This window comes from Oncorhynchus mykiss, chromosome 12, assembly GCF_013265735.2.
Source record: "Oncorhynchus mykiss isolate Arlee chromosome 12, USDA_OmykA_1.1, whole genome shotgun sequence".
Taxonomy (NCBI): domain Eukaryota; kingdom Metazoa; phylum Chordata; class Actinopteri; order Salmoniformes; family Salmonidae; genus Oncorhynchus; species Oncorhynchus mykiss.
This window is the reverse complement of record NC_048576.1, coordinates 94,265,551-94,291,381: the sequence shown is the minus strand read 5'-3', so window position 1 is coordinate 94,291,381 and position 25,831 is coordinate 94,265,551. Positions and strand designations below refer to the sequence as shown.

The window sequence follows — 25,831 nt, the reverse complement described above, 5'->3', positions numbered from 1 at the left end:
CCCTACTACATGTACATACTGCATTACCTCAATCACATGTTCCCCTGCACATTGCCTCGGTACTGCTACTCTGTTTATTATGTCCTGATGGCCTAGTCCCTTTTACCCCTACTACATGTACATACTGCTTTACCTCAATCACATGTTCCCCTGCACATTGCCTCGGTACTGCTACTCTGTTCATTATGTCCTGATGGCCTAGTCCCTTTTACCCCTACTACATGTACATACTGCTTTACCTCAATCACATGTTCCCCTGCACATTGCCTCGGTACTGCTACTCTGTTTATTATGTCCTGATGGCCTAGTCCCTTTTACCCCTACTACATGTACATACTGCTTTACCTCAATCACATGTTCCCCTGCACATTGCCTCGGTACTGCTACTCTGTTCATTATGTCCTGATGGCCTAGTCCCTTTTACCCCTACTACATGTACATACTGCATTACCTCAATCACATGTTCCCCTGCCTCAGTACATTGCCTCGGTACTGCTACTCCTTGTATATAGCCCTATTATTGTGTTACTATGTGTGGGGCCCATTTGCATGTGTGTTTTGTGTGTGTGAGCGAATGTAGTGTGTGTGTTGGCGTGAGTGTGTGGGTAGTCTAGTGAATGTGTGGGTAGTCTAGTGAGTGTGTGGGTAGTCTAGTGAGTGTGTGGGTAGTCTAGTGAGTGTGTAGGTAGTCTAGTGAGTGTGTAGGTAGTCTAGTGAGTGTGTAGGTAGTCTAGTGAGTGTGTGGGTAGTCTAGTGAGTGTGTGGTTGTCTAGTGAGTGTGTGGTTGTCTAGTGAGTGTGTGGGTAGTCTAGTGTGTGTCGGTAGTCTAGTGAGTGTGTAGGTAGTCTAGTGAGTGTGTAGGTAGTCTAGTGAGTGTGCGGTTGTCTAGTGAGTGTGTGGGTAGTCTAGTGAGTGTGTAGGTAGTCTAGTGAGTGTGCGGTTGTCTAGTGAGTGTGTGGGTAGTCTAGTGAGTGTGTAGGTAGTCTAGTGAGTGTGTGGGTAGTCTAGTGAATGTGTAGGTAGTCTAGTGAGTGTGTAGGTAGTCTAGTGAGTGTGTGGGTAGTCTAGTGAGTGTGTGGGTAGTCTAGTGAATGTGTAGGTAGTCTAGTGAGTGTGTGGGTAGTCTAGTGAGTGTGGGTAGTCTAGTGAGTGTGTGGGTAGTCTAGTGAATGTGTAGGTAGTCTAGTGAATGTGTAGGTAGTCTAGTGAGTGTGTGGGTAGTCTAGTGAGTGTGTGGGTAGTCTAGTGAATGTGTAGGTAGTCTAGTGAGTGTGTGGGTAGTCTAGTGAGTGTGTGGGTAGTCTAGTGAGTGTGTGGGTAGTCTAGTGAGTGTGTGGGTAGTCTAGTGAATGTGTGGGTAGTCTAGTGAATGTGTGGGTAGTCTAGTGAGTGTGTGGGTAGTCTAGTGAGTGTGTGGGTAGTCTAGTGAGTGTGTGGGTAGTCTAGTGAGTGTGTGGGTAGTCTAGTGAATGTGTGGGTAGTCTAGTGAGTGTGTGGGTAGTCTAGTGAGTGTGTGGGTAGTCTAGTGAGTGTGTGGGTAGTCTAGTGAGTGTGTGGGTAGTCTAGTGAGTGTGTGGGTAGTCTAGTGAATGTGTGGGTAGTCTAGTGAATGTGTGGGTAGTCTAGTGAGTGTGTGGGTAGTCTAGTGAGTGTGTGGGTAGTCTAGTGAGTGTGTGGGTAGTCTAGTGAGTGTGTGGGTAGTCTAGTGAGTGTGTAGGTAGTCTAGTGAGTGTGTGGGTAGTCTAGTGAATGTGTGGGTAGTCTAGTGAGTGTGTAGGTAGTCTAGTGAATGTGTAGGTAGTCTAGTGAGTGTGTGGGTAGTCTAGTGAGTGTGCGGGTAGTCTAGTGAATGTGTAGGTAGTCTAGTGAGTGTGTGGGTAGTCTAGTGAGTGTGTGGGTAGTCTAGTGAATGTGTAGGTAGTCTAGTGAGTGTGTGGGTAGTCTAGTGAGTGTGTAGGTAGTCTAGTGAGTGTGTGGGTAGTCTAGTGAATGTGTAGGTAGTCTAGTGAGTGTGTGGGTAGTCTAGTGAATGTGTAGGTAGTCTAGTGAGTGTGTGGGTAGTCTAGTGAGTGTGTGGGTAGTCTAGTGAGTGTGTGGGTAGTCTAGTGAGTGTGTAGGTAGTCTAGTGAGTGTGTGGGTAGTCTAGTGAATGTGTAGGTAGTCTAGTGAGTGTGTGGGTAGTCTAGTGAACGTGTAGGTAGTCTAGTGAGTGTGTGGGTAGTCTAGTGAGTGTGTGGGTAGTCTAGTGAGTGTGTGGGTAGTCTAGTGAATGTGTAGGTAGTCTAGTGAGTGTGTGGGTAGTCTAGTGAATGTGTAGGTAGTCTAGTGAGTGTGTGGGTAGTCTAGTGAGTGTGTGGGTAGTCTAGTGAATGTGTAGGTAGTCTAGTGAGTGTGTGGGTAGTCTAGTGAGTGTGTGGGTAGTCTAGTGAGTGTGTAGGTAGTCTAGTGAGTGTGTGGGTAGTCTAGTGAGTGTGTGGGTAGTCTAGTGAGTGTGTGGGTAGTCTAGTGAGTGTGTAGGTAGTCTAGTGAGTGTGTGGGTAGTCTAGTGAGTGTGTGGGTAGTCTAGTGAACGTGTAGGTAGTCTAGTGAGTGTGTGGGTAGTCTAGTGAGTGTGTGGGTAGTCTAGTGAATGTGTAGGTAGTCTAGTGAACGTGTAGGTAGTCTAGTGAGTGTGTGGGTAGTCTAGTGAGTGTGTGGGTAGTTTAGTGAATGTGTAGGTAGTCTAGTGAGTGTGTGGGTAGCCTAGTGAGTGTGTGGGTAGTCTAGTGAATGTGTAGGTAGTCTAGTGAGTGTGTGGGTAGTCTAGTGAGTGTGTAGGTAGTCTAGTGAGTGTGTGGGTAGTCTAGTGAATGTGTAGGTAGTCTAGTGAGTGTGTGGGTAGTCTAGTGAATGTGTAGGTAGTCTAGTGAGTGTGTGGGTAGTCTAGTGAGTGTGTGGGTAGTCTAGTGAACGTGTAGGTAGTCTAGTGAGTGTGTGGGTAGTCTAGTGAGTGTGTGGGTAGTCTAGTGAATGTGTAGGTAGTCTAGTGAGTGTGTGGGTAGTCTAGTGAGTGTGTGGGTAGTCTAGTGAATGTGTAGGTAGTCTAGTGAGTGTGTGGGTAGTCTAGTGAGTGTGTGGGTAGTCTAGTGAGTGTGTGGGTAGTCTAGTGAATGTGTAGGTAGTCTAGTGAACGTGTAGGTAGTCTAGTGAGTGTGTGGGTAGTCTAGTGAGTGTGTGGGTAGTCTAGTGAATGTGTAGGTAGTCTAGTGAGTGTGTGGGTAGTCTAGTGAGTGTGTGGGTAGTCTAGTGAGTGTGCGGTTGTCTAGTGAGTGTGTGGGTAGTCTAGTGAGTGTGTAGGTAGTCTAGTGAGTGTGTGGGTAGTCTAGTGAGTGTGTGGTGTCTAGTGAGTGTGTGGGTAGTCTAGTGAGTGTGTGGGTAGTCTAGTGAGTGTGTGGGTAGTCTAGTGAGTGTGTGGGTAGTCTAGTGAGTGTGTGGGTAGTCTAGTGAGTGTGTGGGTAGCCTAGTGAGTGTGTGGGTAGTCTAGTGAGTGTGTAGGTAGTCTAGTGAGTTTGTGGGATGTCTAGTGAGTGTGTGGGTAGTCTAGTGAATGTGTAGGTAGTCTAGTGAATGTGTGGGTAGTCTAGTGAGTGTGTGGGTAGCCTAGTGAGTGTGTGGGTAGTCTAGTGAGTGTGTGGGTTGTCTAGTGAGTGTGTGGGTAGTCTAGTGAGTGTGTGGGTAGTCTAGTGAGTGTGTGGGTAGTCTAGTGAGTGTGTGGGTAGCCTAGTGAGTGTGTGGGTAGTCTAGTGAGTGTGTGGGTAGTCTAGTGAGTGTGTGGGTAGCCTAGTGAGTGTGTGGGTAGTCTAGTGAGTGTGTGGGTAGTCTAGTGAGTGTGCATAGAGTAAGTGCAATTTTGTTGTTGTTGATATAAATAATTAAGGAGGTCGACTTTTAGTGCCTTCAGAAAGTATTCAGACCCCTTGACTTTTTCCACTTTGTTATGTAACAGCCTTATTCTAAAATTGATTAAATACATTTTCCCCCTCATTAATCTACTGCATAATGGCAAAGTGAAATCAGGTTTTACATTTTTTGAGGGAAATGTAATAAAAATATACAACAGAAATACCTTATTTGCATCATAAGTATTCAGCACCCTTTACTCTAAGACTCAACATTGAGCTCAGGTGCATCCCGTTTCCGTTGATCATCCTGGAGATGTTTCTACAACTTGATTGGAATCCACCTGTGGTAAATTTGATTGATTGGACATGATTTGGAAAGGCAGACTCCATAGATCTCTGAAACAGGATTGTGTGGAGGCACAGATCTGGGGAATGGTACCAAAACATTTCTGCAGCATTGAAGATCCCCAAGAACACAGTGGATAGAAGAAGTCTGGAACCACCAAGACTCTTCCTAGAGCTGGCCGCCCGGCCAAACTGACCAAACAGGGGAGAAGGGCCTTGGTCAGGGAGGTGACCAAGAACCTGATGGTCACAGACAGAGCTTCAGAGTTTCTCTGTGGAGATGGGAGATTCCTTCCAGAAGGACAACCATCTCTGCAGCACTCCACCAATCAGGCCTGTATGGTAGAGTGGCCAGACGGAAGCCATTCCTCAGTAAAAGCACATGACAATCCGCTTGGACTTTGCCAAAAAGGCACCTTAAGGAATCTCAGACCATGAGAAACAAGATTCTCTGGTCTGATGAAACCAAGATTGAACTCTTTGCCCTGAATGCTAAGCGTCTGGAGGAAACATGACACCATCCCTACGGTGATGTGTTGTTTTGGCATCATGCTGTGGGGTTGTTTTTCAGCGGCAGGGCCTGGAAGACTAGTCAGGATCGAGGGAAAGATGAACGGAGCAAAGTACAGAGAGAACCTTGATGAAAATCTTCTCATCTGTCAGGTGGATGCACTATCTTGGCAAAGGAGAAATGCTCCCTGATAGGCATGTAAACAAATTTCTGCACAAAAATGATGTGTGCACATGTAACATTTATGGGACCTTTTATTTCAGCGCATGAAACATGGGACCAATACTTTACTTTTTGCGTTTCTATTGTTTTTCATGGATATAATTATGTAATGCATAATTTATTACAGTTTTAGGAGCATTTTAATAAATTTTGTGAATAAATAATTAAGTGTAGAAATAAGCAGAAGGTTGTTCAGAAGATAATGGATTGAATTTATTGATCAATTGAATACATGAATACACACTACTGTTGAAACATTATTCTACATGTATTTTATTTAACATTTATTTAACTAGGCAAGTCAGTTAAGAACAAATTCTTATTTACAATGACGGCGTACACCCGCCAAACTCGGACGACGCTTGGCCATTTGTGCGCCACTCTATGGGACTCCCAATCACGTGTGATACAGTCTGGATTCGAACCAGGTTGTCTGTAGTGATGCCTCGTGGTCGAAGACTGAGATGGTCTTAGACCACTGCTCCACTTGATTTAATAATAATAATAATAGTATATGAAAGAAGACAATTATCAACCCCCCCCCCCCCCCCCCTCCTGCACTAACAAAACCTTTCCCACAATCAAGGCAGGGGTAAGGCTTCTCCCCTGTATGAATTCTCAGATGAAATTTTAAGGTGTGAGAAGCAGTGAAACTTCCCACACTGTGAGCATCTGTAAGGTTTCTCTCCTGTATGGCTTCTTCTGTGTACTTTAAGACCCCCTGGACACGTGAAACTCTTCCCACACTGAGAGCAGCTATACGGTTTCTCTCCTGTATGGATTCTCAGATGAGATTTTAAAGTGATAGATGCAGCAAAACGCTTTCACACTGAGAGCAGTAGTACGGTTTCTCTCCTGTATGGAGTCTTAGATGATATTTTAAGGTGTTAGATGCAGCAAAAGAGTTCCCGCATTGAGGGCAGCGGTATGGTTTCCCTCAGGTGTGATTCCGCTGGTGAATTAAGGACCTTTGTGTAGTGAACCGCTTCCCAAAGTCAGAGCAGTAGTGGTGAGGTTTATTCCCTGTACGTCTCTGCTGGGGTTTCTTGAGATGTTCTGATCGGGTGAGATTATTCTCTGTCTCGTCAGCATCATGATGTTTTTGAGGCCCCCCAGATGATAAGTCCCCCTACTGAGAGAACGACGGTTAGGGGTGTCCCTGTGAAACAAAGACATTGAATAACTAGGTTTTGGAAATATGGGTCCCTAAACAAATATTATCATAAATATACAGTATATTTTGTATCTATCAATTAACAGAAGTTGCAGAAGCAGATTGTAGTTTAATCCACACACCCCATTGTTCTTACTTGATGAAATCAAATCTCCCTCCTCCTCGTGTCCTTCTCACACAGTTCCACTCTGCCCTGGTGTTTTCCTGCAGTCGACCAGCCACACAGACACCCTCTTCAGATTTAGCAGTAAGGCCTACTGGGAGAGTTACGACCCTGGCACTCTGGCAGGGTGGAGGGGGATGAGCTAGCTCTGTCCTGGTGAACGCAGGAGGTATTCTACATAGAAAATAATTTCAGCACTTTGGAAGTGGTATATATATTTTTTACTCTTAGTACAAATGTCAAAACTGATAACACTTGTAACGCCCCCTGTCTTATGTTCAGAACCTTTGATTGAGCATTCAGTGGAGTTGACCACAACTCTCACCACTGAGCTAATCTTGATTAATCCAGAACTAAAGTCTCACGTAATTGGTCAGCTGCTCTATTCAGTTCTGGGTTCATACCTGTTAGGAGGAGAGATTAGGAGATGTAGAACAAGGAGCAGAACCGCAACGAGGAGCTCCACGATCTCAAAATACGGGCCTTGACACACTGCCGGGACTTGAGGTAGGCCTCTACAAACAGTCTAATAAATATTTAGGAAGGAATCAAGAAACATTAGTAAAAGAAAAACATTCAAAAGAGTCAAAATAACTGAATAGCATATTCTGAGTTTAAAGGTAGACTCCGCGATATGAAGTAGGCTAGATGCACAAAGTAAACAGCATAGTGGGTGAATTGCCGCATTGTGTGCGATAGGCTAGAAGGTTACTTTGTTGAAGGAGAATATCCCAACAAGTTAATTGCCACCATGGTTTACTTTGTCCAGCTTTAATTACCGCCATGATTTATTTTGTCCAGCTGTTCAAATGTAACGCATTGATGTGGAAGATGAAAGATTATGAAAACTAGACCAGTACATTTGATACAGTAGAGCTATAGGCTACTGTTAGTTAACCAAACTGTTTTATACCACACAGCAGAGATATAATGTTAAAAGTTAACTGAACGTATAATTGTATACAGCTGAGCTATTCACTACTGTTAAAAAGCAGCCAAATCCATCGAGGAAGCTACTGTTTCTTCACATGACAAGAAATGTGTAGGCAAGTTATTCCTTTCAGATAAACATTATACCAGAGCAATCAAACATCTAATTAAATATCAGAAAACGATTTAAATTGTGACAAATAAACGTCTCATGTAGGCTGACCTTACTTCAGAAAAATTATTTGCAAAGAGTTTACCTGATCTATAAGTCAAGAAAACGTTCAACACCCTTTTCAAGAATCCTGTTGTCTGCTACCGCCTACTTTTACCCAAGAGCCACTTGGACCACAACGTTCTCTTCTTCTTCTTCGATGGGGTTTAACGGCGGTTGGTATCCAATGTTAATGGCACATTATCGCCACCAGCTGGTAGTGGTATTGAAAAAATAAACATGGGATATGGGAAAAACGATATACCAAATAAAACACGTCAACTAAGAACCAATCCCACTTATTCAATCACAGTCCACTCCAAATACACAGGCTCAGGGTTCCGTGATGGCCATACATTCACTGACAGGATCTCTTGCACAGACTCAGCACAGCCCCCCCCAAAACGTTCTGCGGCATTCACAATGATTCATTCCAATGTTCTTAGATTTCTTCTCTGCTTGTGCTGTACAGTTTCTGACCAATGCAATAAATAATACAAAGTCCCCCTTTTTACCATGTAGCATTTCACTATTCCTCGGTTGATGAGAACCCTTCACTGGTCTTGGTTGCTCTACTACCATTGTTTATTCCCCATCCTTCCAATTCTCTCACTGCCTCCAGATAGGAGACACACTGGACACTACTTACCCTTGCCACCGCATTCTCCTTCACCCTAACAGGACACTACTTACCCTTGCCACCTCATTCTCCTTCACCCTAACAGGACACTACTTACCCTTGCCACCTCATTCTCCTTCACCCTAACAGGGCACTACTTACCCTTGCCACCGCATTCTCCTTCACCTTAACAGGGCACTACTTACCCTTACCACCGCATTCTCCTTCACCTTAACAGGGCACTACTTACCCTTGCCACCGCATTCTCCTTCACCCTAACAGGACACTACTTACCCTTGCCACCGCATTCTCCTTCAGCTTAACAGGGCACTACTTACCCTTACCACCGCATTCTCCTTCACCTTAACAGGGCACTACTTACCCTTGCCACCGCATTCTCCTTCACCCTAACAGGACACTCCAGGAATTCAGGCACATGTTCACCTCCACAGTTGCAGCATTTCCATTAATTTGGCATACAATACTCTTCCCTTCTGCACACACTTGACAAATGACCAAATCTTTTACATGTATGACACTGAAGGGGCTTGTGCACTAAAGCTCTTACAGGTTATCTCATGAATCCTAACTTTATATGAGAAGGGAGAGACTCTTCATCATAGAACAGTAGCAAGGATGAAGTTCATTTATTTTCTCTATGAGGACAATGTGCCGCCCGGCAGTGGCGGATCACCTGGGGCCTCTGGTCAAGGAGTGTTTCACTGATTCCCAGGTTGCTAAAGACGACAAGCGTGTTGACAAATTACCCAATGTTCATGATACTTTTCTGGTCCAACAATGTGAGGGTGCAAAAACATACAAAGTGGGAATGCAGCTGATTCATTTGCTCAACTGCTCAGGCACCTATAATCACATTAATTAATTACAGTAAACGAAGCAATACATGTGACAGACACAAGAGGGGAAAAAAAACTGTCTTGATTTATTTGTCTTGAATTCTACTTTAGCACGACAGCCATGAAACTGAGACATAGGTCTTGAGGAATGGAACTAGCCTGGATGCCAGTTGCTTTCTGCTCTCTTACCAACAGCTTGTGGAATTGCTATGTCAAATGTTTGGCTTGACAATGAGTTGGAAAGAGCAGATCTGGGACCAGGCTAGAATGGATCTATAGAGTGATGATGATTTAGTATTTGGTATTTGATTAGAATCCCCATTAGCTGTTGCAAAAGCAGCAGCTACTCTTCCTGGGGTCCATGATGGTGTTACTACTGGTGTACGGACCAACCCATCTCACCTACTCAACTCTCAACTCATATCAATTGTCTATTTAGCTTAGCCATTTGTTATTGTTGTCCTTTCTCTTTGGCAAATGGCCAACGTGCATAAAGATGTCAGAATTCAGATATGGCATAATTGTTTTAGCACTATCCACTGTGTTTCAAAACTATGGCGCGTGACATGTTTTAGTGTGCCATTAAATAAGCTCAATCTACCTTTTAGGATTTTCAAAATGGCCGCCGCCTTGAAGCTAAAATCGGTCATGTATATTGTGCTAATGACAAAAGCAATGTACAATACGGCAAACACAGGGAAAACAAGGAATTTGTGGTAAGTGCAATGTTTACGCACCGCCACTATTTAGACAAGCCGACATGGACTGGTTGAGGGCTTATGCTCCACAGAGAGCGAAGAGGAGCGGGTGAGTAACTCCACAATCTGGCTGCAGTGGATTACTTTAAAGTGGTGTCTGAAATACGATGGCAGCAGGGTATGTGCAAAGTTCTAGACTGATCCAATAAACCATCGCATTACTGTTCAAAATGTTGTATCAAGTCTGCCCAAATGTGTCTAATTGGTTTATTGATACATTTTCAAGTACAAAACTGTGCACTCTCCTCAAAGAATAGCATGGTATTCTTTCACTGTTACTGTAAATTGGACAGTGCAGTTAGATTAACAGGAATTTCAGCTTTCTGGCCATATCAGATATGTCTATGTCCTGGGAAATCTTCCTGTTACTTCAAACGTCATGCTAATCACATTAGCTGAACCGTCCCATTGTAGGGACACCGATCCCATAGAGGTTTTAAAGTTGTGACTGAAATGGCCCATATTCCCTATATAAGTGCACAAATATGAGTATTTTTCTTAGAGCACTATACAGAGAATATGATGCCATTTCAGAAACATACTCATATTGGTAGATAAGAAATACTAGGGGAAAAGTCTCTCTTCTTGCAGAATGTGAAAAACTTAAAAGGCAGGCAGAGAGAGAGAAAAAATAGAGTTGGCCCTTTTAGTGATGTATCAAATGTCTTAGAGAATGAGTACTGATCTAGGATCAGGTCCTGCCTGTGTGATCTTATTCATTGCGATCTAAAAGGCCAAACTGATCCTAAGTCAGCACTCCTGCTTTGAGACGCTTGATACATGGCCCCGGAAGGAGAGGAGAGGGTACAGCAGTAGTAAAACCAAGTCAAATGATCTTGAAACATGTTGATAACATTCATACATTATTATGTGAGATGTGTCAATCTGTAACCGTCCTGTTGCAATGTCTGTACACCTTGAACACCTGTACAGATAACCATCTCTTACATGTAATAAAATAGACCTGCATTAGATGGTGTAGGTAGACCGGTGACAATCACAGCTTCATGACAGATATAGTATAGACATGTAGTTGAATTGAAAGTCACTCTTGCATTTAAACATACAGGGCTGGTTTCCCAGACACAGAATAAGTCCTGGTCTCAAAACCTATTTTAATGGTGATTCTCTATTGAAAGTGTTTGTTAGTCCAGGACTACGATTCATCTGTGTCCAGGAAAACCGTCCAGAAGAGATATTATGACCAAACCAGTTTGGCTGTGGCTTCACCTGGGTGGCGTCCCAAATGCTCTATGGGCCCTGGTCAAAAGTAGTCTACTATAAAGGGCCCATTGGGTCCTGGTCAAAAGTAGTGCACTATAAAGGGAATAGGGTGCCATTTTAGGATGCAAATCTCTTTCTTCTATTCATCCCTCTTTTCTCTCCCTCCGTCACATTCCACTCACTGTATCGCTGGTTAAATGAAACGTGAGCAAAGCTACTGTATGAATCATTACATGGGCTAGACAGTAATGTATAATGCTTTATAGCGTCCTTTATAATGCATTATAATACACTAATAATGTTTTGTTACCAACTGACCCTTGAGTTTCCAGGGACAGACACAAACAGGGATCCTGGGTCACGTTCATTAGGGCACTTAACGGAAAAGGTTTTGCAATGAAAAACGTTAATGAGCGTGTCTTATTGGACAAGTCGGACAAGTGGGCAGCAGGTAGCCTAGTGGTTAGAGCCAGTAACCGAAAGGTTGCTGGATCGAATCCCCGAGCTGATAAGGTCAAATCTGTCATTCTGTCCCTGAACGAGGTAGTTCCTCGGTAGGCTTTCATTGTAAATAAGAATTTGTTCTTAACTGACTTGCCTAGTTAAATATATATATATAATTTTAAGTCCAGATAGTTTCACCCTCATTTCAGTACTTTCCCCCCCTATTCATACCTAAGGAACATGACCCTCATGGATCTATGCTGTAACAGATCCACTACATTAACATGACAAACAGTGTTCTCCGCCTTATATTTCAGTAATGTAGACCCAACACAGGGGTGACCTGAAACGTAAATGCAGGTACAGTAGATGTATTTTCAACATTGATCTATAGGTGGTGCTACTAACAGGTTCCTACAACGCTCGGCTGAAATGGCACTCTTATCAGGTTTTGTTCAGTACGAAAAAATGTGTTCCAATTTTCACGGCTTCAAACCCTAAATACATCTACTTTAGAGCAACTCAACTGGCCTAATAATTCTAATAGAGGAAGTGCATGTTGAACAGATGTGGAGGTCTTCATTGACCAGAGAGAGGACCCTTACCAAAAAAGATTGCCATTAGAGTGCAGTATAACTGCAGTTTGCTGCAAAGACAGCAAACTGAACCTAACTAACCTAATAACTGAGGTTCAACTGCAGTATAACTGAGGTTCAACTGCAGTATAACTGAGGTTCAACTGCAGTATAACTGAGGTTCAACTGCAGTATAACTGAGGTTCAACTGCAGTATAACTGAGGTTCAACTGCGGTATAACTGAGGTTCAACTGCGGTATAACTGAGGTTCAACTGCGGTATAACTGAGGTTCAACTGCGGTATAACTGAGGTTCAACTGCGGTATAACTGAGGTTCAACTGCAGTACACTGCAGTTATTCTGTAAGTACTGCATCCAGAATACCACAGTTGACTGCAGTTACTGCACTTTTACTGCAGTTTCAAAACGGCAACCTTTTTTTGTAAGGAGAGGAGTAACTAACGTTACAAAGAACTGTGAAACAGACACATACCAGTGTTACCAAGTTGTAAGCAGAGCCATATATATTATAACATACATAGATTTCAACAGGGCTCTGGCTCTAATGATTTGTTATGTAAGGGATAATCAACCAGAGACTATGCGTTCTATGGAAGGTGTGGAAGGTGTGTTCCAGCTGACTTTCCACTTTTCCAGTATGCATAGAGCCCCAAGTTGATTATCCCTTTTATACCAGGGCTATAATTGAACACATTTGCTGCTAGAAATGTGTTAATTCGCCAGTAGAAATGTGTTTAACATCCACTGAAGTAGCTAGCAAGTTTACTAGACAGCGACAGTGGTTGCCTTGGTAACCAAACAAACAGACTTGCTAGTTTAGCGAACCAAACCATCAGTCCTAGCTCGACATTATGAAAATCGAATTCAAACAGGCCAATAATGTTTTCAATTGAACTTTTGCTTTCAAAAGCAACTCAAACATATAATATGTAAGAACGAACCTTTCTATCGTGCAAATATACCGTGAGTTATACGGAAATAATGCACGCTCTAGAATGCCCTTCAAGCCAATCAGAAACACATATTCAATGCTATGGTATAACATCATAATAATACATTTTTTTATCCCTGAACTAAAACATCAGCAAGACCGTCCACCTTCCTGTGGCTTTGTCAAGGGGGCACAGTAAGTTCCGCAGTACCCCCACCCCTATTCCTCTGTCATTTGTAAAGGGGAGGGGGGGTTGTCTTCATCTTTGAACCCCCACAGAGAGCAGCTTCCTGTGGGGCGGTCATCAACCATTATTCAATGGCTCCAGGGAAGCACTGTAACACTGTTCTAGAAGACCCAACCAGCCGATGAGCAAGCAGATGGAGGACCAAAGCAGCCAATGAGAGAGCAGCAATGAGACCAAGTCTGTCATTTTTTTCTCTTTTTCTCTTTTTCCCTTTTCCCCAAATGACTTGACGCTACTGAACGTCAATGGTGATTTGAGCAAAGAAGTTATTAATAATTGTCATAAGTGTAGATGTTATATATCTCTAAGACATCTATATTATCAGTCACATACGGACGGCTCGGTTGTGGTCCTCTCGGGACTCTGTCATCATTCCTACAGCTAGTCTCTCCGTCTCTCTCTGGAGTAATAATACAAAGTTAGAGAAGGAACCATTTAAGGTGTTTGTCTGCATCCCAAATGGCACCCTGTTCCCTATGTTTTCCACTATTGTTGACCAGGGCACATAGGGACTAGGCTGTCATTTGGAATGTAGATGTTGTGTCACTACGATACAAGGCATTGGCTCATACAGGGTCATCAGGTTCTTGAGATCCCAGGTCTGAACACCTGGTAGTCGTACTAGGAGAGGAGGTATACTCCTTCCTGTCATGGAGAAGACCCCTTCAATCCTTCTTTCACTGCCTCTCTCCATCTTCACTGCTCCCTGTGAGACAAGAGAAGAGGATTCGTTAGCGCAGATGTGACGTTTTCCCTTTTCACACTGTCGTGTCGACCTGAGCTGTACTGACCTGGTAACATAGTGTCCAGGCTAGCTGTACTGACCTGGTAACATAGTGTCCAGGCTAGCTGTACTGACCTGGTAACATAGTGTCCAGGCTAGCTGTACTGACCTGGTAACATAGTGTCCAGGCTAGCTGTACTGACCTGGTAACATAGTGTCCAGGCTAGCTGTACTGACCTGGTAACATAGTGTCCAGGCTAGCTGTACTGACCTGGTAACATAGTGTCCAGGCTAGCTGTACTGACCTGGTAACATAGTGTCCAGGCTAGCTGTACTGACCTGGTAACATAGTGTCCAGGCTAGCTGTACTGAGCTGGTTACGTAGTGTCCAGGCTAGTCCTGTTCACAACACTGAGCCCAGGCTAGCTGTACTGAGCTGGTTACGTAGAGTCCTGTTCACAACACTGAGCCCAGCCTAGCTGTACTGAGCTGGTGTTGTTATGCATCCACCATAGCTGCTGGAGTGGACAATGTACTGTCAAAAGAAAGAGCAGCACAGTACAGCTAGCCTGGGCTCAGTACAACTAGCCTGGGCTCAGTGTTGTGAACAGGACACTATGTTACCAGCTCAGTACAGCTAGCCTGGGCTCAGTGTTGTGAACAGGACACTATGTTACCAGCTCAGTACAGCTAGCCTGGGCTCAGTACAACTAGCCTGGGCTCAGTGTTGTGAACAGGACACTATGTTACCAGCTCAGTACAGCTAGCCTGGGCTCAGTGTTGTGAACAGGACACTATGTTACCAGCTCAGTACAACTAGCCTGGGCTCAGTGTTGTGAACAGGACACTATGTTACCAGCTCAGTACAGCTAGCCTGGGCTCAGTACAACTAGCCTGGGCTCAGTGTTGTGAACAGGACACTATGTTACCAGCTCAGTACAGCTAGCCTGGGCTCAGTGTTGTGAACAGGACACTATGTTACCAGCTCAGTACAACTAGCCTGGGCTCAGTGTTGTGAACAGGACACTATGTTACCAGCTCAGTACAGCTAGCCTGGGCTCAGTACAACTAGCCTGGGCTCAGTGTTGTGAACAGGACTCTATGTTACCAGCTCAGTACAGCTAGCCTGGGCTCAGTGTTGTGAACAGGACTCTATGTTACCAGCTCAGTACAGCTAGCCTGGGCTCAGTGTTGTGAACAGGACTCTATGTTACCAGCTCAGTACAGCTAGCCTGGGCTCAGTACAACTAGCCTGGGCTCAGTGTTGTGAACAGGACACTATGTTACCAGCTCAGTACAGCTAGCCTGGGCTCAGTATTGTGAACAGGACTCTCCGTAACCAGCTCAGTACAGCTAGCCTGGGCTCAGTGTTGTGAACAGGACTCTACGTAACCAGCTCAGTACAGCTAGCCTGGGCTCAGTGTTGTGAACAGGACACTATGTTACCAGGTCCGTACAGCTAGCCTGGACACTATGTTACCAGGTCAGTACAGCTAGCCTGGACACTATGTTACCAGGTCAGTACAGCTAGCCTGGACACTACGTAACCAGCTCAGTACAGCTAGCCTGGGCTCAGTATTGTGAACAGGACTCTACGTAACCAGCTCAGTACAGCTAGCCTGGGCTCAGTATTGTGAACAGGACTCTACGTAACCAGCTCAGTACAGCTAGCCTTGGCTCAGTGTTGTGAACAGGACACTATGTTACCAGCTCAGTACAGCTAGCCTGGGCTCAGTATTGTGAACAGGACTCTACGTAACCAGCTCAGTACAGCTAGCCTGGGTTCAGTATTGTGAACAGGACTCTACCTAACCAGGTCAGTACAGCTAGCCTGGGCTCAGTATTGTGAAAACAGGACACTACGTAACCAGGTCAGTACAGCTAGGCTGGGCTCAGTATTGTGAACAGGACACTAGTGACTACTACAGTACTACAGTACCAGGGTAGTGTTTAACAGGACACTAGTGACTACTACAGTACCAGGGGAGTGTTTAACAGGACACTAGTGACTACTACAGTACTACAGTACCAGGGGAGTGTTTAACAGGACACTAGTGACTACTACAGTACTATAGTACCAGGGGTGTGTTCAACAGTACACTAGTGACTACTACAGTACTACAGTACCAGGGGTGTGTTCAACAGGACACTAGTGACTACTACAGTACCAGGGGTGTGTTCAACAGGACACTAGTGACTACTACAGTACTATAGTACCAGGGGTGTGTTCAACAGTACACTAGTGACTACTACAGTACTACAGTACCAGGGGTGTGTTCAACAGGACACTAGTGACTACTACAGTACCAGGGGTGTGTTCAACAGGACACGAGTGACTACTACAGTACCAGGGGTGTGTTCAACAGGACACTAGTGACTACTACAGTACCAGGGGTGTGTTCAACAGGACACTAGTGACTACTACAGTACCAGGGGTGTGTTCAACAGGACACTAGTGACTACTACAGTACCAGGGGAGTGTTCAACAGGACACTAGTGACTACTACAGTACCAGGGGTGTGTTCAACAGGACACTAGTGACTACTACAGTACCAGGGGTGTGTTCAACAGGACACTAGTGACTACTACAGTACCAGGGGTGTGTTCAACAGGACACTAGTGACTACTACAGTACCAGGGGTGTGTTCAACAGGACACTAGTGACTACTACAGTACCAGGGGAGTGTTCAACAGGACACTAGTGACTACTACAGTACCAGGGGTGTGTTCAACAGGACTGACCTCCAGAGTTCATGTCTGGATTGGGGACGTGTGTGATGGAGAAGCGGGAGCGGGACACGCTGAAGCGGGAGAACTGTGATGCTGCTGTTACTGCTACCGGCTTGTCCTCGGGAGGCTTGTCCTCGGGAGGCTTGGCAGCAGGGACCGGGATGGGATCGGAGACCGGTGGCTCAGCTGTAGACGGGCTGGACAACGGGCTGGTCATCAATGGGATGTCATCCTCCCACTCAAACCCACCACCTGAATATGCGCACACACACACACACACACACACACATACACACACACACACACATACACACACAATACACACACACAATACAAACACACACACACACACACACACACACACACACACACACACACACACACACACACACACACACACACACACACACACACACACACACACACACACACACACACACAGAGGATAGGGGGTTTAGAACTGATACAGTATACCTAACTGTAGCTTGTGGATTCCCTCAGGGATCCATTCTTAACCCTCTTGGTCTCTTACTGTTCTTGTATCCCTCAGGGATCCATTCTTAATCCTCTTGGTCTCTAACTGTTCTTGTATCCCTCAGGGATCCATTCTTAATCCTCTTGGTCTCTACTTGTTCTTGTATCCCTCAGGGATCCATTCTTAACACTCTTGGTCTCTAACTGTTCTTGTATCCCTCAGGGATCCATTCTTAACACTCTTGGTCTCTAACTGTTCTTGTATCCCTCAGGGATCCATTCTTAACACTCTTGGTCTCTAACTGTTCTTGTATCCCTCAGGGATCCATTCTTAACACTCTTGGTCTCTAACTGTTCTTGTAACTGAAAGTATTTTTCACTCTTACCTTCTTCTGACATGTTACCATCAGAGTCCTCTGAGGCGTGTGGTGCCCTGCCCGGGGGGTGGAGGTGGTGGCCCATGGTGGGGTGGTGGTGGTGGTGGCCCATGGTGGGGTGGGGCTGGAGGTCCGGTTGGGGGTTCTCCCCGCCTGAGGCCTGGCCGCTGGACTCTGCTCCTGGGGGAAATGTGAAGTCAGCCAGCTCTCCTGTGGGGCTCTCCTGGAGGTGAAAGAGAAATCAGTCAGAAAGTCTCAAATACATCTACCAGTACAGAAAACAATAATTCAACTGGCCCAACTTTAAACACCACTTTTATGTTGTGTGACTGCTTATAAATGATTTGTGATGCATCTATGCAGTGGTTATAAAGACTATGAATTCTCTATAATGCGTGGTGCCTTTTTAAAAATCCAGAATTAAGTATTGCCATTAATTAACCATAGTGATGTCACTATGCTTGCAGAGTGACTGACCTGGTCGAACAGGAAGACGGTGACGTCATCAAAGAAGGACACGGCTTTCTTCTTCCTGTCCAGCTCGTCACAGAAGGACTGTGTGAGGAGCGTAGGCATCTTGAGGAGGCTGCGGAGGTTTCTGGCCCCACTACTATCGCTCACCACCACCGGCACCCCCATCACCTAGTCAAGTCAAGTGAGTCAGTCACAACACACTTCACATCAGTGTGTCTTAATCCTGGGCCTGGGAACCCAAAGTGGAGCACAATGTAGTTTTTAACCGTAGCATTTACACACCTGATTCCACTATTCATGATGAGTTGATTAGTTGAATTAACTGTGTTAGTACTTGGCCAGAAACACATAATGTTCCTCAGGTTTGGGAAACACTGATTTACATGATTAAAGCTCCAATCTACAGTGGAGAAACGGCCACCTCCATTTCACAGGAGGCTGCTGAGGGGAGAACGGCTCATAATAATGTCTGAAACGGAGCAAATGGAATGGAATCATGCGTTTGATGTATTTGATACTATTCCACTTATTTCGCAGCAGCCATTACCACGAGCCTGTCCTCCCAAATGAAGGTGACACCAGACTCCTGTGGCCGGTTTGTGATACTACAACAAAAATACATGACTTCAAACAATAAACAGTGTTTTTTTCCTCTCTGACATCATTGCACATCATTGCATGCCAGATAGAACAGCAGAGTATATACTACCATTCTGTTTTACCACCACGCTGGATGCTCATTTCCTCTGAGCTAAAATGATAAGGGGTGACCAGTGACCAGTGACCAGTGGCCAGTGACCAGTGACCAGTGACCAGTGGCGCTGCTGCTCCTATTGCGGATCTCAGGTTTAAAATAGAATAACATCATGTAGGAAAATGGGGAACGTGAATATAACCCATATATAACCAACCTCTCCCTCACTGTCCTCCTCGCTCAGCTCCTCCTGCAGGTTGTAGCTCCGCAGCTCTTCCTCTGACTCACTGTCGTCTGACTCCTCCCCCTCTGTTAGAGGAGCTCGCCTCTCCACCTCCCGACACAGCTCCTGGAGTGAGGGGGAGCAGGAGAGGAGCGAGGGAGATGAGGTGAGGAGGCCAACAGGACCGTTCTGGTGTCTGCTGTAGCCAGCCTTCTCCTCCTCCTCTTCGTTCTCCTCCTCTAACTCCTCATACTCCTCCTCTTCTCCTCCTCTCTCTCCATTCTCTCCATCCTCGTCGACCTGATTAAACTCTGGCATGTCCTCCTCAGTCGATCCCTGCTCTCCCTCCCCGTCCTCCTCCTTCTCTTTCATCACCTCCTCTCTGTAGTCTATGGTAGAGTCGGAGCCCAGGGACTGGATGGGGGAGTAGTCATCCTCTGAGGCCCTGTGATGGTTCTCCTGGTCAGGGTGTCTGGCTGAAGCCTCCTGCACTGTGGAGGAACCCTCAGACACCATGGTGGAGCTGCACCCAGATGCCGGCTCCTCGCCGCTGTGCTCAGACTCCAGGCCTACAGCATCGTCAGGGGCGGACTCTTTGGCCAGACAGCCCCCCATCTGAGGGGGGAAGGGGGCCAGCATGGAGAGGCGCGGGCCGGGGGCCGAGGAGGGAGAGGAACCTGTGGTAGTGTCAAACACCACCACTCCATTTGTATTTGTGTTTCCTGTCAGGTCTGTCAGGTCACGGTAACCGTCCTCTCTCTCAATCTGTGGTTGGAGTTCATCTCTCCTCGCCAACCTCCTCTGTTTCGAGGCTGTGTGCCCCACAAAGTCCTTCTTATCTCCTGGACTGGAGAAGAAGTTACTCCCTTCATCCTGGGGACTCCTCTCGTTCTCCGCGTCGTAGTCAGAGAAGTAGGCAGAGTCCACGAACGGATTCTTATCACTTAGTCCCTTTAGCTGCATCTCAGTGCAGCCAGAGGAGGAAGAGGTACACAGAGTGACCCCAACCCCATCACCCAGGTCCACCTGCTGAAGGACCATCTGGTCCGACCTCGGCCCCAGGCTAACCCCACCGCGGGCCAGGTGGCTCCCACCGAGGACTGGGTGTTGTTGCTGGTTTCCTTCGCAGTCCAATAGGAAGTCCCCATTCCCACCTCCCTCCTTTAGGATGAACTCTGGGCTTTCATTGTTCTCTGTGTCGTAGCCACTGTCCAGGGACTTGGGGAGGAGAGATGAGGAGGTGAAAGAGGAGGAGAAGGAGGAGGAGGGATGGAGAAAGACGTCATCAAGGCTGAAGGCCTCACAGGGGCTGGCGTTGGTAACCGACAATGACAGCGACAGCATGTCCAGGGTGTCCATGGAGTCAGGGGTTCCCACCGGGTTCTGCAGGGAGCGTCCGTGGGGGTGGTGGGCGGGGCTTAGATCGTCTCCGACCTCGTCAGCATAGTCCAGGGAGTAGTCGGCCAAAATTCCAGAAGTGATATCCGTTATGTCATCGTCCTCATCGTCGTAGCTACAGTTGCTGATGTCCACTAGGCTGATGCTGGAATGACCGGCCATCTCCAACCCACTGTCCAGCCCTCTGCTAGCCTCAAACAAGGACCCGACCGGCTCCAGCAGTACCCCTTCAGGGTGGGCCAACCCCATCCCCAGCCTCCTCTCCCCCACACCACCAGACATCACCTCCACTGGACCTCTGTCTTTAACATGTGAAGGTATCTCCCAGACATTACCCCCCTGCTTCTCTGTCAGGACTGCCTTAGTGCTGAGGCCTGTGCGAGTGTCAAGCTCCATGTATGTGGACGGAGATTGGATACAGCCTGGTCCTGGGATCATCTTGGGATGGGAGAATTGCCTCTCTCCTGTAATCAGAGATGGGTTTTTACTGTGACCCTCTACAGACACCGTAGTTGTAGTTTTGGTGGTGGGGACGCCGTCCTTTACACCACCTTTGAGGTTAACACACTTGACAGCAACAGAAGAGCTGGAGAGAGAGTCAACAGCAACACCTCTGAGATGATCTAGGGTAGAGTGGTCTGAGAGACACACAGGTTTATCTCTAGCTCCGTGACACAGGTGACCATATGTAGTAGCACTACTACCCTCACTGGGTCTGCTAGAGGAAGAGCAGACAGCGCTCTCTCTCCCTGTGGCCTCCATATAGCTGAATGCTCTGGAGCTGTGCTGCTGGCACATGTTGCTACTGTTACACGAGCCTGTTACAGTAGAGGAGTGTGTCGTGGTGTTGGTGTAATGGAGGTCCAGATAGCTGTCCTGTGATTGGCCCGTCTGCCTAAGGTCAAAAGTCATGCTGTTGTTATTGGCCGAGTGGTTGGAGGTCCAGTTGGTGGCTTCTCTCTCAGAGAAGAGATCACCATCGTCGATGTCCCCAGTGTCACTTTCTCCTCTCCTCCTGCCCCCCACCAAAAGTCCCCCGTCCCCTGTCTCCACGTCGATGCTAATATGGTTAGCCATGGGTAGAGTCTTTCTGAGGGGACCCATCATGTCATAGTAGCCTTCACTAACCGTCCTCCTGGATGTGGTGGAGAAGCCTTGGCTAGCCTCGAGGTAGGGGTCACAGTGTCCCAGACTAGGGCTACTCAGGCACTGGGAGTGGGAGGACCCCACCCCCAGAGGGGTTTCCAGCCTCCCCATTGGATGATGCAGGTTCAGCTGGGACATTATGGGCGTGTCCTCTGGTGATTGGCAACACGTCTCTCGAATGGGCGACTGTTCACAGTAGAAAGCCTGTCTCTGATTGGGTGAGAAGTACTGGTGGGACCGCCCCAGCTCCACGGGACTGGCTGTGCTGGCTGTCTGTCTCATGAGAGGCTCCATGGTCAGGGACAAGGCCGGGCTATTGTCAGAGTCATGGGTACTGTGTTTACCCCCACTGCTGTCGCCTGCTGCTGCTGACCAGTAGGCACTGGGCTGGGACTGGGACTGGGACTGGGACTGGGACTGGGACTGGGACTGGGGCTGTGGGGTTCTGCTCCCTGAGGAGAGGCTGCCATCCTCAGCCTCCAACCCAGGGCTGTAGTCAACCACACTATCATCCAGGTTGATATTACACTCCACCGGCTCCTCAATACGGATGTAGTACTCACTGCCGACCGAAGGGCTGTGAGCGCTCAACACCGGCACCACCCCTACCCCCGACCCTGACCCCGATCCGGAGTGGTCGGACTCGTAGTAGGATGGGGAGACCCCCAGAACAAGCCCTCCACCCCCTCCGTCCCCTTTACAGCTGCCCGAGGTGGAGGTGTTCCCGACGGGGTAGTATACGTCCTGGTAGTGAGGGTTGCCCTGGCCCAGAGGCCCGCTGGTGGATGAGGAACAGTATGGCTGCTCGGCTCTCGCCTGCTCCCACTTGTACTCAAAGTTGAGCCCACCATAGCTGGTCTCTGTCACGGTCAGGATGTCGTCACCGCTGTCTGAGTGGAAGCTGTCTTGGGAGAAGTGTTCTAGGAGGGGGAAGGAGTTGCGGGAGGTGGAGGCCGGCTCCAACTCCACGTCCCCAGGGATAGATGGTCGGGCTGGGGCAGGGACAGTAGTCTGGGCTAGTGGTGGAGGGGCTGGGGCGGTGTGGCTGTGGGTGGTGCTGCCAGTCAGGTTGGGTCTCAGGGAGTTCCAGCGCTGTTCAAAGTCCTCCTGGACTCCACTGGCCCCCTTGGCACACAGGTAGGTGAGGAGGAGGTGTACCTCCTCACTGTTGGGTCTCTGCTCTGGCTGCAGCCAGCAGAACTGCATCACTTCATACCTGGGGTGGGGGGGACAGAGAGAGGGAGGGATGTGGGGAGAGAGAGGGTGAGGAGGTGGGAGCGACAGAGCGGGAGGGAGGGAGGGAGGGAGGAGGGGGGGAGTGACAGAGAAGGAGGGGAGGAGGGAGAGAAAGAGAGAGAAAGGGAGGGCCAGAGGGAGGGGGAGACAGACAGAGGAAGGGAGCAACAGGCAAAGGTAGGGAGGGAGGCAGATAGAGACAGAGGGAGCGTCAGCGGAGGGAGGGAGCAACAGACAGAGGGAGAGAGAGAGAGGGAGAGTGGGAGGAAGCGACAGACAGAGAGAGGGAGGGAGGGAGGGAGGGAGCAACAGAGAGAGAGGGGGAGAGAGAGAAAGAGGGGGGAGGGAGCGACAGACAGAGGGAGGGACAGACAGACAGGGAGAGGGAGAGACAGGCGGAGGGAGCGACAGACAGACAGAGGGAGGGAGGTAGATAGAGAGACAGAGGGAGCGATAGCGGAGGGAGGGAGGGAGCGACAGAGGGAGGGAGGGAGGGAGGGAGGAAGGAAGGAAGTGAGAGCAGAGGGTTGGGGAAGGGATGAAGAAGTGTTACTCTGTAATTCTGGAGGTTCATCAATAGTCCATTTATTATGAAAAATTGCTGTATCACACTGAAATGAGGCAGCTACCATGCAATTGATTTAGAAAACAGCAATATGATGAGGAAGTCCTTCGTCAGCTGTTTCTGGCCGCCAGTCTTACAATCTGACGAGAATATATACAAGCCAGATACAGAAACTGTGATTGGAAAGATTGGTCAGCATATAGGAAGGTATGTGTCTGTGTGTGTCAGCGTTAAATCCGCAGGTTGTTTAAATGAGTAACATGCTTGATAAAAGGAACACTATTTGCCAGACATCCAGAGAAGGATGAATACATACAGTGGGGAGAACAAGTATTTGATACACTGACGATTTTGCAGGTTTTCCTACTTACAAAGCATGTAGAGGTCTGTAATTTTTTACATAGGTACACTTCAACTGTGAGAGACGGAATCTAAAACAAAAATCCAGAAAGTCACATTGTATGATTTTTAAGTCATTCATTTGCATTTTATTGCATGACATAAGTATTTGATCACCTACCAACCAGTAAGAATTCCGGCTCTCACAGACCTGTTAATTTTTCTTTAAGAAGCCCTCCTGTTCTCCACTCATTACCTGTATTAACTGCACCTGTTTGAACTCGTTACCTGTATAAAAGACACCTGTCCACACACTCAATCAAACAGAATCCAACCTCTCCACAATGGCCAATACCAGGGAGCTGTGTAAGGACATCAGGGATAAAATTATAGACCTGCACAAGGCTGGGATGGGCAACAGGACAATAGGCAAGCAGCTTGGTGAGAAGGCAACAACTGTTGGCGCAATTATTCGAAAACGGAAGAAGTTCAAGATGACGGTCAATCACCCTCAGTCTGGTGCTCCATGCAAGATCTCACCTCGTGGGGCATCAATGATCATGAGGAAGGTGAGGGATCAGCCCAGAACTACACAGCAGGACCTGGTCAATGACCTGAAGAGAGCTGGGACCACAGTCTCAAAGAAAACCATTAGTAACACACTACGCCGTCATAGATTAAAATCCTGCATCGCACGCAAGGTCCCCGTGCTCAAGCCAGCGCATGTCCAGGCCCGTCTGAAGTTTGCCAATGACCATCTGGATGATCCAGAGGAGGAATGGGAGAAGGTCATGTGGTCTGATGAGACAAAAATAGAGCTTTTTGGTCTAAACTCCACTCGCCGTGTTTGGGGGAAGAAGAAGGATGAGTACAACCCCAAGAACACCATCCCAACCATGAAGCATGGAGGAGGAAACATCATTATTTGGGGATGCTTTTCTGCAAAGGGGACAAGACTACTGCACCGTATTGAGGGGAGGATGGATGGGGCCATGTCTCGCGAGATCTTGGCCAACAACCTCCTTCCCTCATTAAGAGCATTGAAGATGGGTCGTGGCTGAATCTTCCAGCATGACAACGACCCGAAACACACAGCCAGGGCAACTAAGGAGTGGCTCCGTAAGAAGCATCTCAAGGTCCTGGAGTGGCCTGGCCAGTCTCCAGACCTGAACCCAATAGAAAATCTTTGGCGGGAGCTGAAAGTCCGTATTGCCCAGCGACAGCCCCAAAACATGAAGGATCTGGAGAAGGTCTGTATGGAGGAGTGGGCCAAAATCCCTGCTGCAGTGTATGCAAACCTGGTCAAGAACTACAGGAAACATATGATCTCTGTTATTGCAAACAAAGGTTTCTGTACCAAATATTAAGTTCTGCTTTTCTGATGTATCAAATACGTATGTCATGCAATAAAATGCAAATTAATTACTTAAAAATCACACAATGTGATTTTCTGGATTTTTGTTTTAGATTCCATCTCTCACAGTTGAAGTATACCTATGATAACAGACCTCTACATGCTTTGTAAGTAGGAAAACCTGCAAAATCGGCAGTGTATCAAATACTTGTTCTCCCCACTGTAGGTGTTGTGTACTGTATGTGTGAGATGCCAGAAATATGTATTATATGGTGCTGACCAAATGAGAGGCTCATAGCCAGGTTAATAAGGTATTGATTACAACCCATGTCAGGAGAAGAAGACTAATGGTTGGTTCGTGCGCCAGTATAAAAGGCATTGATTGGTTGATATGAGGATAGGGAGTACTAATGATTGGTTACAGACCAAAGGATTGTGGTGTATCCTGCGTAGGCGCCCGAGTGCGCATTAGTGCATTTATGCATTTGTGTGTGTATGTGTGCATGCGCGTGTGTGTTTGTGTGTGTGTGTATCTGTGTGTGTGTTTGTGTGTGTGTACTCACCAGCGCTCAGCCAGGGGTACTTTGAGCCGGGGCCTGGTTAGTTTGAGCTGCTGTTCCTTCACAGCGTAGGTCAGGACCTGTCTGTCAGTGTAGTGTCTGTACGGCTGGTTCCCCAACTCAAACAACTCCCAGATAGTCACTCCCAGAGACCTAGAACGGAGACAAACCCATGAAGTGACGTCTTCAGATAGTCACTCCCAGAGACCTAGAACGGAGACAAACCCATGAAGTGACGTCTTCAGATAGTCACTCCCAGAGACCTAGAACGGAGACAAACCCATGAAGTAACGTCTTCAGATAGTCACTCCCAGAGACCTAGAACGGAGACAAACCCATGAAGTGACGTCTTCAGATAGTCACTCCCAGAGACCTGGAACAGAGACAAACCCATGAAGTAACGTCTTCAGATAGTCGCTCCCA

General features: G+C 47.2%; 2 protein-coding genes across 3 annotated transcripts in view; both read right to left on the bottom strand.

The window, feature by feature from the left end:
• The window catches only part of LOC110487474 (zinc finger protein 239), a 43,936-nt gene extending 36,434 nt beyond the window's left edge, over nt 1-7,502 (bottom strand). The window contains exon 1 of the transcript XR_005035218.1: nt 7,484-7,502. The gene's annotated coding sequence lies outside the window, so the exon portion shown is untranslated. The remainder of the gene's footprint in view (nt 1-7,483) is intronic.
• A 5,794-nt stretch (nt 7,503-13,296) lies between these two features.
• The window catches only part of LOC118937792 (serine/threonine-protein kinase LMTK1-like), a 73,550-nt gene continuing 61,015 nt past the window's right edge, over nt 13,297-25,831 (bottom strand). For both annotated transcript variants that reach the window (XM_036939269.1, XM_036939270.1), the window contains 6 exons: nt 25,412-25,561; nt 18,805-22,570; nt 17,897-18,061; nt 17,429-17,642; nt 16,581-16,820; nt 13,297-13,820 (listed from right to left, as the gene is read on the bottom strand). In XM_036939269.1, coding sequence (XP_036795164.1) covers nt 13,792-13,820; nt 16,581-16,820; nt 17,429-17,642; nt 17,897-18,061; nt 18,805-22,570; nt 25,412-25,561 — 4,564 coding nt within the window. In that variant the 3' untranslated portion in view covers nt 13,297-13,791. The remainder of the gene's footprint in view (nt 13,821-16,580; nt 16,821-17,428; nt 17,643-17,896; nt 18,062-18,804; nt 22,571-25,411; nt 25,562-25,831) is intronic.